The sequence below is a fragment of the Dufourea novaeangliae genome, unplaced genomic scaffold, assembly GCF_001272555.1.
Source record: "Dufourea novaeangliae isolate 0120121106 unplaced genomic scaffold, ASM127255v1 scaffold108, whole genome shotgun sequence".
Classification (NCBI taxonomy): Eukaryota; Metazoa; Arthropoda; class Insecta; order Hymenoptera; family Halictidae; genus Dufourea; species Dufourea novaeangliae.
This window is the reverse complement of record NW_015374014.1, coordinates 2,450,341-2,464,405: the sequence shown is the minus strand read 5'-3', so window position 1 is coordinate 2,464,405 and position 14,065 is coordinate 2,450,341. Positions and strand designations below refer to the sequence as shown.

Genomic DNA, 14,065 nt, shown 5'->3' with positions numbered 1-14,065 from the left:
CTTGTTCATACTGTAGTTTAACGTAGTTCATCGTAGACTTAATAACTGCTTGGTATATAGAATATTAGGTGCGTAAACGAAATGATCGATGGAACTTTTTCCATTCCGTCTATCTCTTTCGTTTGAGTATTAACAACTACGTTGCGTTTAGTTTAAGTTATTTTGTATTAATAGCATTAATTCGTATTGATTAGAATATTAAGATAATATTAGTTCTAAGCTGAAGAACGAAGACAACCGACGAGGGAACTTAGTTTTTTATAGATTTAGGCTCAAGAAAGAAGTCATCCGTCGAGGGATTTTAGTACCGATAGTATTACATAGTTAAGATTTAAGTTATTTATAAGGTTTATTGTGAAAGGTGGGTAGATGTAGAACTTGTGATTCCATCTACCTGCCTTGGGCCTCCACTCGCAGCAACCTCCTCGTGGTGAGACCCGGGCAATTGGTATTATCTTCGGTAAAGTATTGTAACCTGAAGGTAATACCGAGCTAATGGCTGCGAACTTCGAATCTATCTCATAAAACCACGTTCTATATTACATCGAACTAGGATTATTTTAGAAATCGATATGAGATTCAAAGTGTAAAAAAGTCTAGTACTTTGAATGTTTTAGAAAATTATTCGAGATAAAGATGTATGGAACTACTGAAAATTACTTTAGATTCCTTTTCCTTATTCTGTAAATTCTTTGATTGGAATATGAATGCTGCTGGAAGTATGAACATTTTCACAGGACAATGAAATAAATGGAACTTTAAAACTTTTTTAAGTGTTACAATGATATTTCGTTGGCCACCGTATTAGCGCATTGCGCCGAACGCGGATAGCATGATGTTGTAGTCGCAATAGAGCAATTGAATCGAATAGACGTATTGTACCGTAGCGCATCGTATTGTATTTTAAACTTTAATATAAGCAGGTAATATAAGCTTCATTTCATCGAACTGTCTGAAATATAACTACATAAATATTGTACAATCATATACTAATTATAGTTGTCTGGTTCAACAGGTTACTACAGAAGCTAACTACAGCCTACGTCTTTTAAACTTGGGCTGTAATAGTATCTGCAGAAACTGCCATGGTTGCTGGGGTTATTATCTAATTTCTTCACAGGAACATGCACAAGCGTGAGTCCCAATTCGACAGTTGCACGAGCAACATTCGACCGAGCTCGAGAGTTGTACGAGCAACAACGATAAAGGATCACGTTTCAAAACTCTTGCGCATGCTCCGGGGGTTCTATGACCCCACGATCTCGATAAACAGGTCCCTGGCGCCATCTGTGGGGGTTCTACGACCGCACGCTCCCACCGCACGGGGTCTCTGACGCCTCCACCGGGGGTTTTATGGCCCCATGCTCTCACCAGACGGGGTCTCTGGCGCTTCCTCCTGGGATGCTATGACCCCACTTTTTCACACGCACGGAGTCTCTTACCACATCGAACGCACAATTTCATCTATATAGAAGCATGTGACAATTTCAGAAAGAATTGCTATTTCTTAAATGATTGCATACAAATAATCAAATTACAAAACGGTTTCAGGTAGAAATAGCGTGCAAAATACTAACGGTGATTTATCACATCGCCGAATGACGATCACGGTCGTGATTTAACTTCATTCACAACCGTGATTGCGATTTTTTATCTTGAGTGAATTTGCTCACTGCGATCGTAAGTCCTTGATCTTTAAACTGAAAAACGTATTCAATATGATTTTACGATGAATTACATTACTATTCGTGTTTGTAAAATCAGTAGAAAAAAAACAAGAAATCTAAAAGAATGATTTGCTAGGTAAGATGTAGATTATAATTTATAATCATTAATTTATTCATTATTCTTCATTGTTTCTAATTATTCCTTCACTTTATACGACATACGATATAACTCGAATTTTTGTTTTGATGTCGTTAATATAAATATAAAATATACAGATTATGTGTCACGATGATAACGAGAAATCACGAATCACTGTGAAAAATCACCGTGATTGAGAACTAACGTGATCGAATCACTCGTGATTCACAAGTATCAGTTCACGCCATCTCTAGTTCGCAGCGGTTGACTAAACGGTTGTCTTCTAAAGCAACCACTGTCACATCACTTGCTGTCACTGACTGAAAATCTGAAGAAAGTAGAGAAGATGAGTCGGAAACCTAAAATAATTGTCTTTGATTTGGGTTAGAAAATTTGACTGAAAACAGTTCTTTTTTAATGTTAAACAATTTAGTAATTTTTAATCGTGTAAGTCGATTACAGATAAATGTTAATGTAGACGATGTTTTTTAGACTATACTTTATGGCCGTTTTGGGTTGACACTCATTTTACTCCTCCTTTTAAAAAGTAAGTTATAATGTTTATGAATACCACAGAAAATATGATATTGACTTTATTGTTTCTTAAAACTACTACAGGAAAGGAAGTGTTATAGTAGATGCACATGGTAAAATAATACATTGTTATAAAGAGGTACCTGCTGTTTTGAAAAGGTTATCAGATGAAGGTTATGAACTTGGTGTTGCTTCTCGTACGTCAGAAATTCAGGGTGCTAACCAATTATTAAATTTATTTAATTGGGAACAGTATTTTAAGTATAAAGAGATATATCCAGGAAATAAACTAACTCATTTTTCTAAGTAAGTTTAAATTTAATTAAACAATATTATTTATTTTTGTCTAAATTACTGTTCTTTTTAAATTTTTCAACAAATAAGACAAATTACATTCTTATAGAATTCAAAAGGCATCAGGCAATGATTATAAGGATATGATATTTTTTGATGATGAACACAGAAATATTGTGGACGTGAACAAACTTGGTGTTACTTGCATATTTGTAAGAGATGGTGTATCACACACAGTCGTAGAGAATGCCTTAAAAGATTTTTAACATTTGTATTTTTCTAAGATTTATTTAGTAAGTGGAATTTTATTTTTATTCTTTACATTTCTTATGTATAATACAGATTTATGTAGTGTATTATACATACAAAATATTGTTTTAATAAATACTTTCTGTGTTTAAATTTGATTAATTATTGCCAAATAATATTGCAATGAACTTTTGATGACAATATTATCATTATTTCTTTGGTCAATTAATTTAAAAATTCTCCTTACGGAAACTGAGGATTTTGAGGAGTAATAATGCTTAATAGTTCAGTTAATTTGTTATCTATTAATGATAAAAATAACAAATTCTGTAAAAAGCTTTTAAACGTACATCCTCCATCATGCATTAGGCTAGAAACATTCGCCTATATTAAAATGACTGAAACAGTAAATTACACTAATAGATTACACAGTACAAATACCAATAGAAAGACCAGCAGAACTACGTTGCATGTATCAGGAAAATAGGAAGCTATATTATTCGCTATATTATCGCGCGGCGACGAGCGTAAATTCAAAGACGTATGAATGAGCACATGCGAGCGCACATGTGACGTAACGCTCCTTTCGCGAAGGTACTGACCATCGCTCGAGGGGAAAATCGGCCAACACTGAGTCACTGATGTGTGAATTCATTTTAAAAGTTAAGGTAGAGTTAAGTCTTTTGTGTCTTTTGCCATCCATCCTAATTTCATAGAAGATATCTATTAGTAGTCAATATAAATCAACGTTAACTCATTTTATATAGATCCCTTTCCCTCAACGCCATACGAGCAACAAGTAAAATCACGCATAAATATATGAAGCGACTTGGTACTCACCAAAGACCATAGAGAGGACGCTCCGCTCGTGGTCTCAAATCTTGCCCTTCAGAGAGGACGTTCCGCTCGTTGCGCAAAGACATTCAACCATAAATAACGCTACTCGTTATTGAGAGTCTGTTCTGTTCCTGGTCTCCGATCTTACGCTTCAAAGAAGATGTTCCACTCGCTGCATAAAAGACACCCAGCCGGAAATAACGATACCCGTTATCGAAGGAGCGAGTAACGAGTCTCTATAATTAAAACGTATCTTCAATCGCTTAATGTCGAAAATGAAACGCACCGGCCGAAAAATGTAATTACGCCGTCTGATTCGGTTACTATACGAACCGACGGTATCGGGAAGATATCCTCTTGGAGTCGTTTCCGAATTCCAAGAAATTGACGTCCAGAGCCAGCTACAGGTAGTGATAGGATTTGGAACGCTCCGAATCGCTTGTCCTGAATCCTTCACTGTCTTGAATTCGAGCGACACTTTCGAATTACTTCGAATCTGATTCGTAGCTTAAAAACTCTTGAAAGTCTTGAACGGATTCGAAGTCTTGAGCGGTCTTGGAAGTCTTGAATGTGTTGTGATTATTGATAGGTTTTGCAAGCTTAATGAATATTCAATATTTTACAGACTTTTTGATGATATACTTTTGTTCATGCAGTATCATTGACACAAGATATTAAAGAATGTCCGAAAATTTCGAGTTATCATAAATACATTTAAGTATATGATTTCTTGCACTTTATTATTCAGTTTCACGTATACTTATAATTAACAAAGATTTTCTATCTTACACTTAGCCTTAAAGTATTCTAAGTTTCACGTAAGATAGAACATTGACCAAAAATATTCGATTTTACATTCATTCTTATAACTAGAGAAATTAATTCTAAGTTCACAGCCATTAGCTTGGTAATATATCCGGTTTACTATACTTTACCGAGGATAATACCGATTGCCCGAGTCTCACTACGAGGAGGTTGCTGCGATTGGAGACCCAAAGAAAGCTAGATGGCACCCGATCCCATATTTTGTAACCGTTGTTTCATCGATGGTATTATTAGTTTCATCTACCTCCCTTCTTACGACGACATACAATGAACTTAAAAGTAACTTAAATGTAGACGCTTTAAAATTGATGTCCCATGGCGAATGTCTTCTTTCTTGAGTCTAACTGAAAATAAAATAAAGATCCCACGACGGACGATCGATGTCTTCTTTTTTGAGCTTACAGTAGTCTTACAATCGACTTAACTTACAATTACCCCGTTTAGCTGTACACCCAGCAATTGTTGTAAACAAAAGGAGTGCATATTCTCTGAAGAAGAATAAGTTTCAGATAGTTGATACTCAGAAAGAGAGCACTAATTCTCTCTGATGCAAAGTGGCGCGCAACGCCAAGAGACTCGACCGATGCGACCGTGTTGCCGATCCTTAGGACCGGCCCCCGTCCCCCAGCAAACCTGTTCGGCAGGGTGTGGCGCATGGCCACCGCACAAAAATCCCATTACTCCCAACGTGCTGCCCGCAGAAGGGGACGTGGCACGAATTACAGCGGAGGGGTCCTCGGACGGGGTATCCGCAAGACGGCCGCGCGCGTACAGACACCACCCTACAGTCTGTGCCCACCACCCCCTCGAACAGATCTCTGGTTCGTGGAATCGACCATTCGGAAGCTGCAACACGGCCGATCACTTGCATACATTGCAGAGTGACCGGAAGAAGCGAAGTATGCGAGGAAAAGAAGCTAAAGTAGTAACTGCTCGGTTTACATTACAATTATTTTACAATATCTTATAACTAACATAATGAACTTAATCTAACCGCATTTTAAACATTATTTAAAAACATTGTTTTAAACATTAAACACGCATTTAAGTCCAACGGTGAGAGCGATATCTTCGTTCGATGACGATGAACCTAGTTAAGAAGCGTAAAATTGAAAAAATTAAATTGAATTAAAATAAATCAAAATAAAACACAAGCAATTAAAACAAATCAAAATAAAACACAGTTAATTAAAATAAATCAAAATAAAATACAATTAATTAAAATAAATCAAAATGAAACATAATGAATTTAAAAAACAAAATAAGACAATGTAAGAGATCTGCGTGTGCCGCGGTCGAATCGAAGGTGGTATATACGCGTATCGGCGTGGCTTTGTTGGGCTGACGGCTTTGGGGGGTTCCCGCGTTTCGGCTGATGGCGTCTTAGCACGGTTGGAGGTTGGAGATAGCCACCGATCGAGGCTACCGAAGTCAAAGACGCACGTGGTGTGTGTTCACGGGAGTATTACGCAATGTTCTGGTGCTACGTACAGAATAACGGATATGCGGCTGCTGCTGTGCAAGTGTTTGGCTACGTAAAACATCTGATAAATTGAAAACAATCTGCCCTTTCCGGGGCCACGAATTTTCCTAACGTAGGAACAACACGTTGGATTAAAAATACATTAAGTGATTGGGTCGGGTGACTGTTAATGGTCGTGTAGTGAAGTGAATACCGGTGAAATAATCCAGACGCACTTGACGTTACAACCCTTAACTTCGGCTGGTGAGGATACCTGCGATCACCTGCGAACTGGGCGATACCCTGCCATAAACCGTTTCGGTAGTCAATGACCAGGATCGGTTCAGTGATCTAGTGACACAGGTTTGCAAACTGCAGGTGAATTTCCGAAAGGGTGAGTTCTAATCAATTTATTGCTGATTATTATTTTTTTAATTTAACGCAAGCTATGACTTATTTTCGGCGATAATTCTGAAAGTTTCTGTACCTAAATTTTTTTTCGGGCTTTTTGAAGAAACTTATTCATTATCAGTAATATTGTTGCCCGTTATTGAACTACGAATTTGTATGCCAATACCGAACTACGATCACTTTTCGTTCAGTTTCTGTTACATTACCTTTTCGTTGACACGTTATTTGAAAAGGAAGTTTACAAATTCGTAAAAAGGAATTTACAAAAAAGTAAATGTGCATTCGTCTTTTTACGTTGCACATAATTTGCCTACATATGTTGCTATCAATGCGCGCGCAAGTTGTTTATAGCAAATCTTGCATCAAATTTGTAGCCATAACTTTACAACAGGCATTGGACAAAATTTGGCTTTGGAGGTTTGGCTGGGTTGTTTATTGTTGTGTTGATTGTGCTTTGTGAAATAAATTGCCGAACAGTCTTTGCAACACTTAAAATATCATTTTAAATAGCTGTTTTAAAACTGGTAAGAAAATGAAAGACTATTTAGGTCGATAATCATATATTAATACATATGTTGTAAGACGAAAAATTCGAATATCGTGAAAATAATGATCCTTTCAATTAATGTTATTTGATGTTAATTGAAATAATGTTAATTGAAATGGTATTGTTTTTTTAATTAAAATCTGTGTTAAAGATAATATGTAGGTTTAAGTCAAGTTAATCTACATGGTGCAATAAATAACCTTATATTATAAAACACCAAAAATGTGCAAAAATATTAGATATATGTATTTTAAATATATATAACATAAAAAATGTCCTGACTATTATTATTTTTATTTCATGATACTTCAAATATTAGTTTTTGTAACAGGCATTTCAACACCGATTACAGATTATATAGTGTTAACCTAAATCATGTACAATATAGAAAAGACACAATAGTAGCAGTGTTCAATTATTATAGAAATTGATATTTTTGTGTAATAATATTTAAGTTATTTTTTATACACATTAACATTCGCACAGGTTGACAAGAGAAAAATGGTATAAGAAGTTATATACGTTGATTAAAAATTGTATTAAAAATAAAGAATGGTAAAGGATTTAACAAATATTATGAATTATTGAAAAGTTATATAATATAATGTATAATTTGAATTTGAATTTGTATACTTCATGTCTTGTTGTTTTCTTATAATCTTTTATTACTTAAAATCACCATTGTTTCTATTAATCCTGATAATCAGTTGTGTATAAGTTTCGAGCAAATTGCCAACAATAAATGACAAAATTTGTCTAAAAAACCATACCCATATGTTTCTGTATTTGACTTCGGTTTAGCAGGCAACACCAGCTGACAAAATGGTAAAGCAAATTGGCATACAGTCTTGCAACATGACCTATGTCAAATTGAAGGTAGAATCGGAACAAGGTTTGCGGAAGCCAATTTGCTGCCTATGTTACTGCCAATGTGCATACAAGTTGTTTATAGTAAATCTTGCATCAAACTTGTAGCCATAACTTTATAACAGGCATTGGAAAAAATTTGGCTGACAGGAAACTTCAATATCACTTTATCTTATATTAATAATTGAAATTAAATAGAAAATTATTTACATATTTAATAGCATGTAGTTTTTAATAAATAATAATTGAACATACTTACCCAGTCAGTCAAACTTGCAAAGCCACATTTTGTCGAATGCCTGTTATAAAGTTATGGCTACAAGTTTGATACAAGATTTGCTATAAAAAACTTGTGCGCACTTTAGCAGGAAATTGGCTTACGCATACCTTGTTACAGTTTTGCCCTCAATTAGAAATAGGTCGTGTTGCAAGACTTTCTGCCAATTTGCTTCACTATTTTGTCCGCTGCTGTTGCCTGCAAAACCCAAGTCAAATGCAGAAACTAAATGGCTATGGTTGTTTAGACAAATCTTGTCATTTATTGTTGGCAATTTGCTAGAGATTTGTACACAACTGGTTATCAAGGTAGCTTATTATAAAACTAAAAAGCATAATTTTACCATTGAATTTTTGAATTTTTGAATTTTTCATTAATAACATCTTTAAATAAATATTTTTATGAAGATACCAACATACATATTGTTTCAATCGATCTTACCTCTTAATAAGTTGGCTAGTTGTTTTTGCTTTGTTATACATATAATATATGTAGCAGGGTATTTTACTGATAGAATTATGAACTAATATACATACTTCATATAGGTACAAAAATTCGCATGTTTCAAGAACATTTATTACAGAAATTCGTAGGATATATGCTGCAACTATAGATGTTCAAAAATATATTGATTCAATTTGAGAAAATAAAAATGGTCTTCTTTTTACTTGTGTAGTTTTATATAAAAAAATTAAAATATTATCAGATATTAGTGTATAAGATAAATACATAAGACTTATACAATGATATCACAACCAGTAGATGCAATTTTCATACTTAATTTATTTTTGGAAATAGTAGACTATAACATGTTTAATGGTACAATGTTTATATCCATGTTGGTACATATAATATAGTATATAAATTAAGTTTATATGTACAAATCATAAAAGTTAATAAACTACATGTGGAGTGTATCATTCTGTTTTTATCATAATTTAGTATCAATTAATATTGTCTTTTATTAGTTTATAAAGTTCATTCTTTAAGAATAAGATTTCCAATTACATAATAAACAATTAATAGAATTTGTAACTATCAACATTTTATATTAGATAAAGTGAAGTAATAGAAGAAAAAGAACTCTAGAAGAAATAGTTGTTTTCGAAGATAATGGCCCTTGCAAATATATCTGGAATCCCTGACAAGCACTGGCAACCACCGTTTGTAGCACTTGAAACAACGTAAGTATATAAAAATATGACACGTTTAAAACGTGTGTATAAATAACTTAAATATTAGTATAAATACCTTAGGATTAAATATTCGACTCCAAACTTAAAAACTGTAAAACATATCCTTGGAACCATCAATTTTAAGTAAATATCATGATCGATCAATTTTAGATAAATACTAAGATAGATATGCTTTATAAAATGCATTTCGAGGATGTCCCATTTGAACTTTTACACGCAATTATCTCCTGAATTATCTGTTATTCCAAAAAATGTTTCAAGCAAAAGTTATTTTGTTTCAATGGGGACATCTTATGATGGTCACAAATCATATCTTCCACCTGGACGTGCTTCCGAGATTTCAAGGTGACCTTTGTTTTTTAAATTGACATATCTTTTCATTTAGGTAGACGTGTAGCTCATTCAGTAACGAATTAATTTACTTTTAATATGTTGGTCTTTCAAGGTCAGTCAAGGTCATTTGTTACCGTTCAAAACTTACACAAGTACTGTATAAGTAACGATATTTATAACTAGAGCGACGAAATACTCCGGTAAAAGAAATCTTGAAGACGTTTAACAAAAGTAAGTTTTGGACGGCATAAATAACCTTGGAAGACCAACATATTATAGGTCAATGAATTCGTCACGGAATGGGCTACACGTTTATCTAAAGGAAAATATTGGGTCTATTTAAAAAAGCAAATGTCACCTTGAAATCTCCGAGGCACGTATACCTAGATGAATTTTGCGACTATCATAAGATGTCCGCTTCGAAACAAAGTAAGTTCTACTTGAAACCTTTTTTTGGAATAATGAATAGTTTGGGAGAAGCGTGTAAATGTTGAAATGGAACACCCTGTATACATGTGTTTTCAGCAGTTCTAATCCTTTTCCAACAAGTTATAATGAAAATTGAAACATATTGCATCAGTCATCAAAATTACTTTTGATCATCTAGATCAGCTTTGGGCTGCGTAGGGGCACCTCACGCGTCTGTTTCCCCTTCCAACCTTTCTTTCGCACCGTGTGAAAAAAAAACCCAAAGAAGCCCTGACTCTTGTCTTTGTCACTCCATGGTAACGGTGGACGGTGGTGGGGACAAGTTTTAGGTTCCGGGAGCCAACTTTGTCCACCGCTGATTTAAATCGATGATTTTTCTTGCTGTGCGATTTTTTGAATGATAATTTTGAATGTGATAATTGTATGACTCGTACGACACTATGATATGATATTATAAAGATTCACTTTTTTGAAAATGTAAAAAATGAATCTTTTGTGGAAGTTGTTGACTGAAAGTATCAATTAAAAAAGGTCAGATACGGCTTGATGCTGTTATAATTTCCAATGTTTTTTATTTTTTATTCTTCAATATTCATGATATGATTCAAACGGAGAAACTAGTTCTCTTGAAATGGATACTTGTAATTTTATTTATTTTTTATTATTCTTTGTACAGACATTAAAAGCCTAATACAATTCCATGTTTTATGGAAGAAGATGATCCTACAACAATTCCTCAAGTCTTTGACTAGATTCCTATTATACATTTACGCTATTTGCATGTGTAAAAGACGATGAAATAAAAGCTCATTTAAAATTTAACAAAGTTTTAACTTTATTTTCAACATAATGAAACTTTTAGTGACAGGAAGAAATACCAGTTTAAATTTTACTCTCAAGAATTAGCCCATGCAAATATGAATTCGAAATATACACTTACTGTACATTGTGTAAAAACTGATTATCGTTTTTTTACAGTATGGGTGAATTAGTTATTGAACTTTATTGGAAACACGTGCCAATTACATGCAGAAATTTCGCTGAACTCACACGACGCGGATATTACAGTGGAACGAAATTCCATAGAGTCATTAGAGATTTCATGATACAAGGTACTGAATTATTATATCTTTATGTAGAAAGAATATTAATAATATTGAAAATGTAACATGAGTCTTATTAATAATGTAAAATTAAGTGTTATGTAAGAAGAAGAAATTTCGAAGTATTTATGAATAATTTTTTCTTTATTGCTTTTTTGTTAAGTTTTCTTGTCACCTTGGAAATATAGAAATATTTACAGAATTTTCTATAGAATTCTTATTTCAGGCGGAGATCCTACGGGAACGGGAAAAGGTGGCGTGTCTATTTACGGTGAATGTTTCGACGATGAAATACACGATGATCTAAAACACACAGGTATTCGTTACGAGTGATATTTTATCGTTTATTTTATAATATTAACATATTTTAGATAAAATGTAACTGTGTCTATAATTCTGTAATAGTATATTTCTTTAAGTATAATCCTTCTTAATTATTTGAGAAATCTTTTAAGTTCGATCATTCATAAATAAGTGAGGAATATTTTATGTAGAATGTATAGTTAAAATATAACATAGTTTTAAATTATAATAGTTTTACAGATAAATGTGAATATAAATATTATCATATTCGTAGGAATTATTACTACGAAATTGTTAACAAGGTAAATGTCCCAGTTACTGCCAGTGTCCCTAATACTGCCACTTTATTTATATTACTTTAATAAAAACGTAACGTATTGAGAATTGTGTGACAAAAAACAAAGAAATACGTATACTTGTATGTACCTGGTATTTAAAAATTAATGCTGAATAATGAAAATGTAATTTGAGCGTCCAAAACACGAGTACGTAAGTGGGAAGTGATTGCGAAATCATACTAAAAAAGAGCTGTAATTTTATTGTTCAATCTATATCGGTTGTACAAAATGAATGGTTAATGTATATAGGGATTACCTTAATTTTTGAGATGACAGTTATAGGGACACTGGGATTGCTCACAGATTTTAATTAATTATTAGTTACTTGTTCATATTTAATGTATAAAACTATTTTTTTTTCAATGAAAGAGATGTTAAATAATATTATATTCCTTGTGAGACGATTTTAATCTTAAGGAACACGTAATTGCACTATAATCTTAAGGTCGCAATAATTGGGACATCTACCCTAGCTTCTTATCAGTTATTTTTATATATTCAATTAAACAGTATGGCAAGAATACTATACATATTTTTAATATTTATGAATATTTAATTTTTTTCAAATTTCGTATTAACATATAATATTGATTTAGGTGCTGGAATAGTGTCTATGGCTAATTCGGGACCAGACACAAATGGATCTCAATTTTTTATTACATTAGCACCTACACAGTGGCTAGATGGAAAACACACAATTTTCGGTAAATGTTTATGTATAACGTTTTAATGTATAAGCTTTTAAACTCTTACTATCATTACTGTGTAGAATCCAGCACAATATACTTTATATTATTAATATTGGGAGTGTCTATATACTTCCATTACATTGCCACAATTTCAGAGCCAGTCTATAAACATTCAATGAAAATATTAATAATGTTTCTATTTGTTAACAGGTAGAGTCCATTCTGGCATGGCAATAGTAAAGAGAATTGGTTTAGTCGAAACTGATAAAAATGACAGACCTGTTGACGACATAAAAATTGTTAAAGGATCAGTAAGGAATGCTTAATAAAATAAAGACAATGTAATTATATTTATTATTTTTGTAAAAAACTCTTATATAGTAAAAGGAACTGAAAGAACGTCTAATTTGTTTAAACTTATAAAATTTATACTGTATGGTATTTTATCATTACTCTACATGTTGTAACCAAAATGAGATTCTAGATGCCGAAAAACTGTAATTTTAAGATTTATTTAAAAAGAGAATATGTAACAGTTGCCGAATGTAATTCGAACCGCTTACAAAATAAGCGTGAGTCCGCGCGTTCTAACGATTACACCACGCTTTTACTCTTGCAAAGTCTACTTATATTGCTAGGAACATAAATAAGATCTTCGAAATTGTCACATTAACTATTTTTTAAATTATTAATTAATATGAACCTAAATTCATGTATCATTGATAGATTGCGGATTTTATGCATTTATAGCCTATAAGGCTGTGTGAAATACAATAAAAAACGAAACTTTCATCGGATTCAACGAGTTTTCTAGTTTATTCTGAACCCAATAAGATGTTTAAGAGGGAAAATAAATTTCTACAGTTGCTTCTATTTTTATAAATTACTTTAGAAACTTTTATTTTGCATAAAAATCCGTAGTCTAATCATTGGTTTCAACATAGATCACTTTGTCAATGTGTAAAACGTTCAAATATTGACACACTACTTGCAGAACGTTCTTTGTTGTAATGTAAAACCCAACAATTGTGTTTAGATTATTTTGTAGTCGTATATTCACTAAGGTAAGTAAATTATTCAAATCAGTAATTAATATTTATAGTCAATTTACGAACTTTCCTCCTTATTCGCGTAAACGATTAACGATTGAGTCGAGAATCATTTCTTACTTGTTCTTTTGTGTCTAGACGTAGCAGCTCCCTGATAAACAGTTGTGTACAAGTTTCAAGCAAATTGCCAGCAATAAATGACAAAAGATGTCTAAAAATAACTTAGCCATCTGTTTCCGCATTTGATTTCGGGTTTACAGGCAACGCCAGCTGACAAAATGGTAAAGCAAATTGGCAAAAAGTCTTGCAACATGATCTATGTTAAATTGAGACCAAAACCAACATAAAGTTTGCGCAAGCCAATTTGCTGCCTATGTGCTGCCAATGTGCGCGCAAGTTGTTTATAGCAAATGCTACATGCAACTTGTAGTCATAACTTTATAACAGGCATTAGACGAAATTTGGCTTTGTAGGTTTGGCTGACTGGGGAGTTTTCTTTTTTCAATATACTGTATT

The 14,065-nt window shown here is 33.0% G+C and overlaps 2 protein-coding genes across 2 annotated transcripts; both read left to right on the top strand.

Moving 5' to 3' along the window:
- Positions 1-2,133: 2,133 nt before the first annotated feature.
- Positions 2,134-2,900, top strand: LOC107188724 (magnesium-dependent phosphatase 1-like). The gene is made up of 4 exons (XM_015577067.1): positions 2,134-2,189; positions 2,299-2,353; positions 2,425-2,646; positions 2,744-2,900. The coding sequence occupies exons 1-4, from the start codon at positions 2,153-2,155 to the stop codon at positions 2,898-2,900; spliced, it is 471 nt and encodes a 156-aa protein (XP_015432553.1). The 5' UTR covers positions 2,134-2,152.
- Positions 2,901-6,840: 3,940 nt separating this feature from the next.
- Positions 6,841-12,838, top strand: LOC107188773 (peptidyl-prolyl cis-trans isomerase-like 1). The gene is made up of 6 exons (XM_015577130.1): positions 6,841-6,942; positions 9,165-9,293; positions 11,046-11,179; positions 11,397-11,486; positions 12,408-12,515; positions 12,711-12,838. The coding sequence occupies exons 2-6, from the start codon at positions 9,223-9,225 to the stop codon at positions 12,824-12,826; spliced, it is 519 nt and encodes a 172-aa protein (XP_015432616.1). The 5' UTR covers positions 6,841-6,942; positions 9,165-9,222; the 3' UTR covers positions 12,827-12,838.
- The last annotated feature ends 1,227 nt before the right edge of the window (positions 12,839-14,065 follow it).